Below are 1,337 nucleotides of genomic sequence, written 5' to 3' on the forward strand. Positions count from 1 at the left end.
TGGTACAAGGGAACAGAGTAGGGTTAAGGTCGGATAGAGGTAAGGGTAGAAGGTCAGGGAACGAGGTGGGACAGGAGGTAAGGTTAAAGTCAGGGAACAGAGGTACGGGTTAAAGGTCAGGGAAGCAGAGGTAAGGGTAGAGGTCAGGAACAGAGTAAGGGTTTAGAGTCAGGAACAGAGGTAAGGGTTAAGGTCAGGGAAAGAGGTAAGGGTTAGACGGTCAGGAAACAGAGGTAAATCAGGGAACGTTAAAGGTACAGGGAAAGAGGTTAGGGTTCGAGGTAGGGAAAAGAGGTCAAGAGGTTAGAGGTCAGGGTACTAGAGTAAGGGTTAAAGGTCAGGGAACAGATGTAAGGGTTAGAGGTCAGGGAACAGAAGTAAGGGTTAGAGGTCAGGGAACAGAGTTAAGGGTTAGAGGTCAGGGAACAGAGTTAAGGGTTAGAGGTCAGGGAAGAGAGGTCAGGGTTATAGGTCAGAAACAGAGGTAAGGGTTATAGGTCAGGGAAGAGAAGTCAGGGAAGAGAGATAAGGGTCAGAGGTCAGGAACAGAGGCAAGGCTTAGAGGTCAGGGAAGAGAGGTAAGGGTTAGTGGTCAGGGGACAGGGGTAGAGAGTACTGACCGGTGACTGGGCCTTAGAGAAGTTTACGTGGGCGTACAACAACACTGCTATGTCCTTGTGACCCGCTTCCAGAGCGATAGACAGGGCATTGCTCTCATCCTAGAGAGAGGGGAAGGAGGGAGAAGTAGAAAGGGTAGAGAGGGACAGAGAGAGGAAATAGAGGAGAGAGAGATTAACAATATTACATCAACTGGCTGCATAATTACATCACAAAAGTCAGGGAGAGAGAGAGCGCAAGAGAGAGAGAGAAAGGAAAGGGGGATACCTAGTCAGTTGTACAACAATGCCTTCAACTGAAAGGAAAAGATAGAAAGAGAGGAACAGAGAGAGAGAAAGAGAGGAACAGAGAGAGAGAGAGAGAGAGAGAGAGAAGGCTCACGATGCCACAGAGAGGCGTCGCAGCCCGGCTGGGCCAGCAACACAGACAGACAGGCACGCACACAGGTACTCACGCTGTCGCTGAGAGTGGCGTCGCAGCCCGGCTGGGCCAGCAGTAGTTTGACTATCTCAGCGTGGCCATGTTCGCTGGCACACATCAGGGCTGTAGAACCCTCATCATCCTGGACATTGACCTCTGCCCCCTGGGCCAGCAGCGCCCGAACCATATCCATCCTGCCATGACTGACCGCTAGCATCAGCCCTGTCTGGCCAGCCTGAGGGAGGGAGGGGGGAGAGGGTTAGCATCATGTCCATCCTGCTAGCATCAGCCCTGTCTGG

General features: G+C 52.1%; 1 protein-coding gene across 1 annotated transcript in view; it reads right to left on the reverse strand.

The window, feature by feature from the left end:
• Positions 1-307: 307 nt before the first annotated feature.
• LOC112074315 (KN motif and ankyrin repeat domain-containing protein 1) overlaps positions 308-1,337 on the reverse strand; it is a 102,594-nt gene continuing 101,564 nt past the window's right edge. Inside the window, 2 exon segments of the mRNA XM_070440471.1 lie at positions 308-719; positions 1,073-1,273. Of these exon segments, the coding sequence (XP_070296572.1) occupies positions 540-719; positions 1,073-1,273 (381 nt within the window). The 3' untranslated portion in view covers positions 308-539.

Source organism: Salvelinus sp. IW2-2015, unplaced genomic scaffold, assembly GCF_002910315.2.
Source record: "Salvelinus sp. IW2-2015 unplaced genomic scaffold, ASM291031v2 Un_scaffold2578, whole genome shotgun sequence".
Taxonomy (NCBI): domain Eukaryota; kingdom Metazoa; phylum Chordata; class Actinopteri; order Salmoniformes; family Salmonidae; genus Salvelinus; species Salvelinus sp. IW2-2015.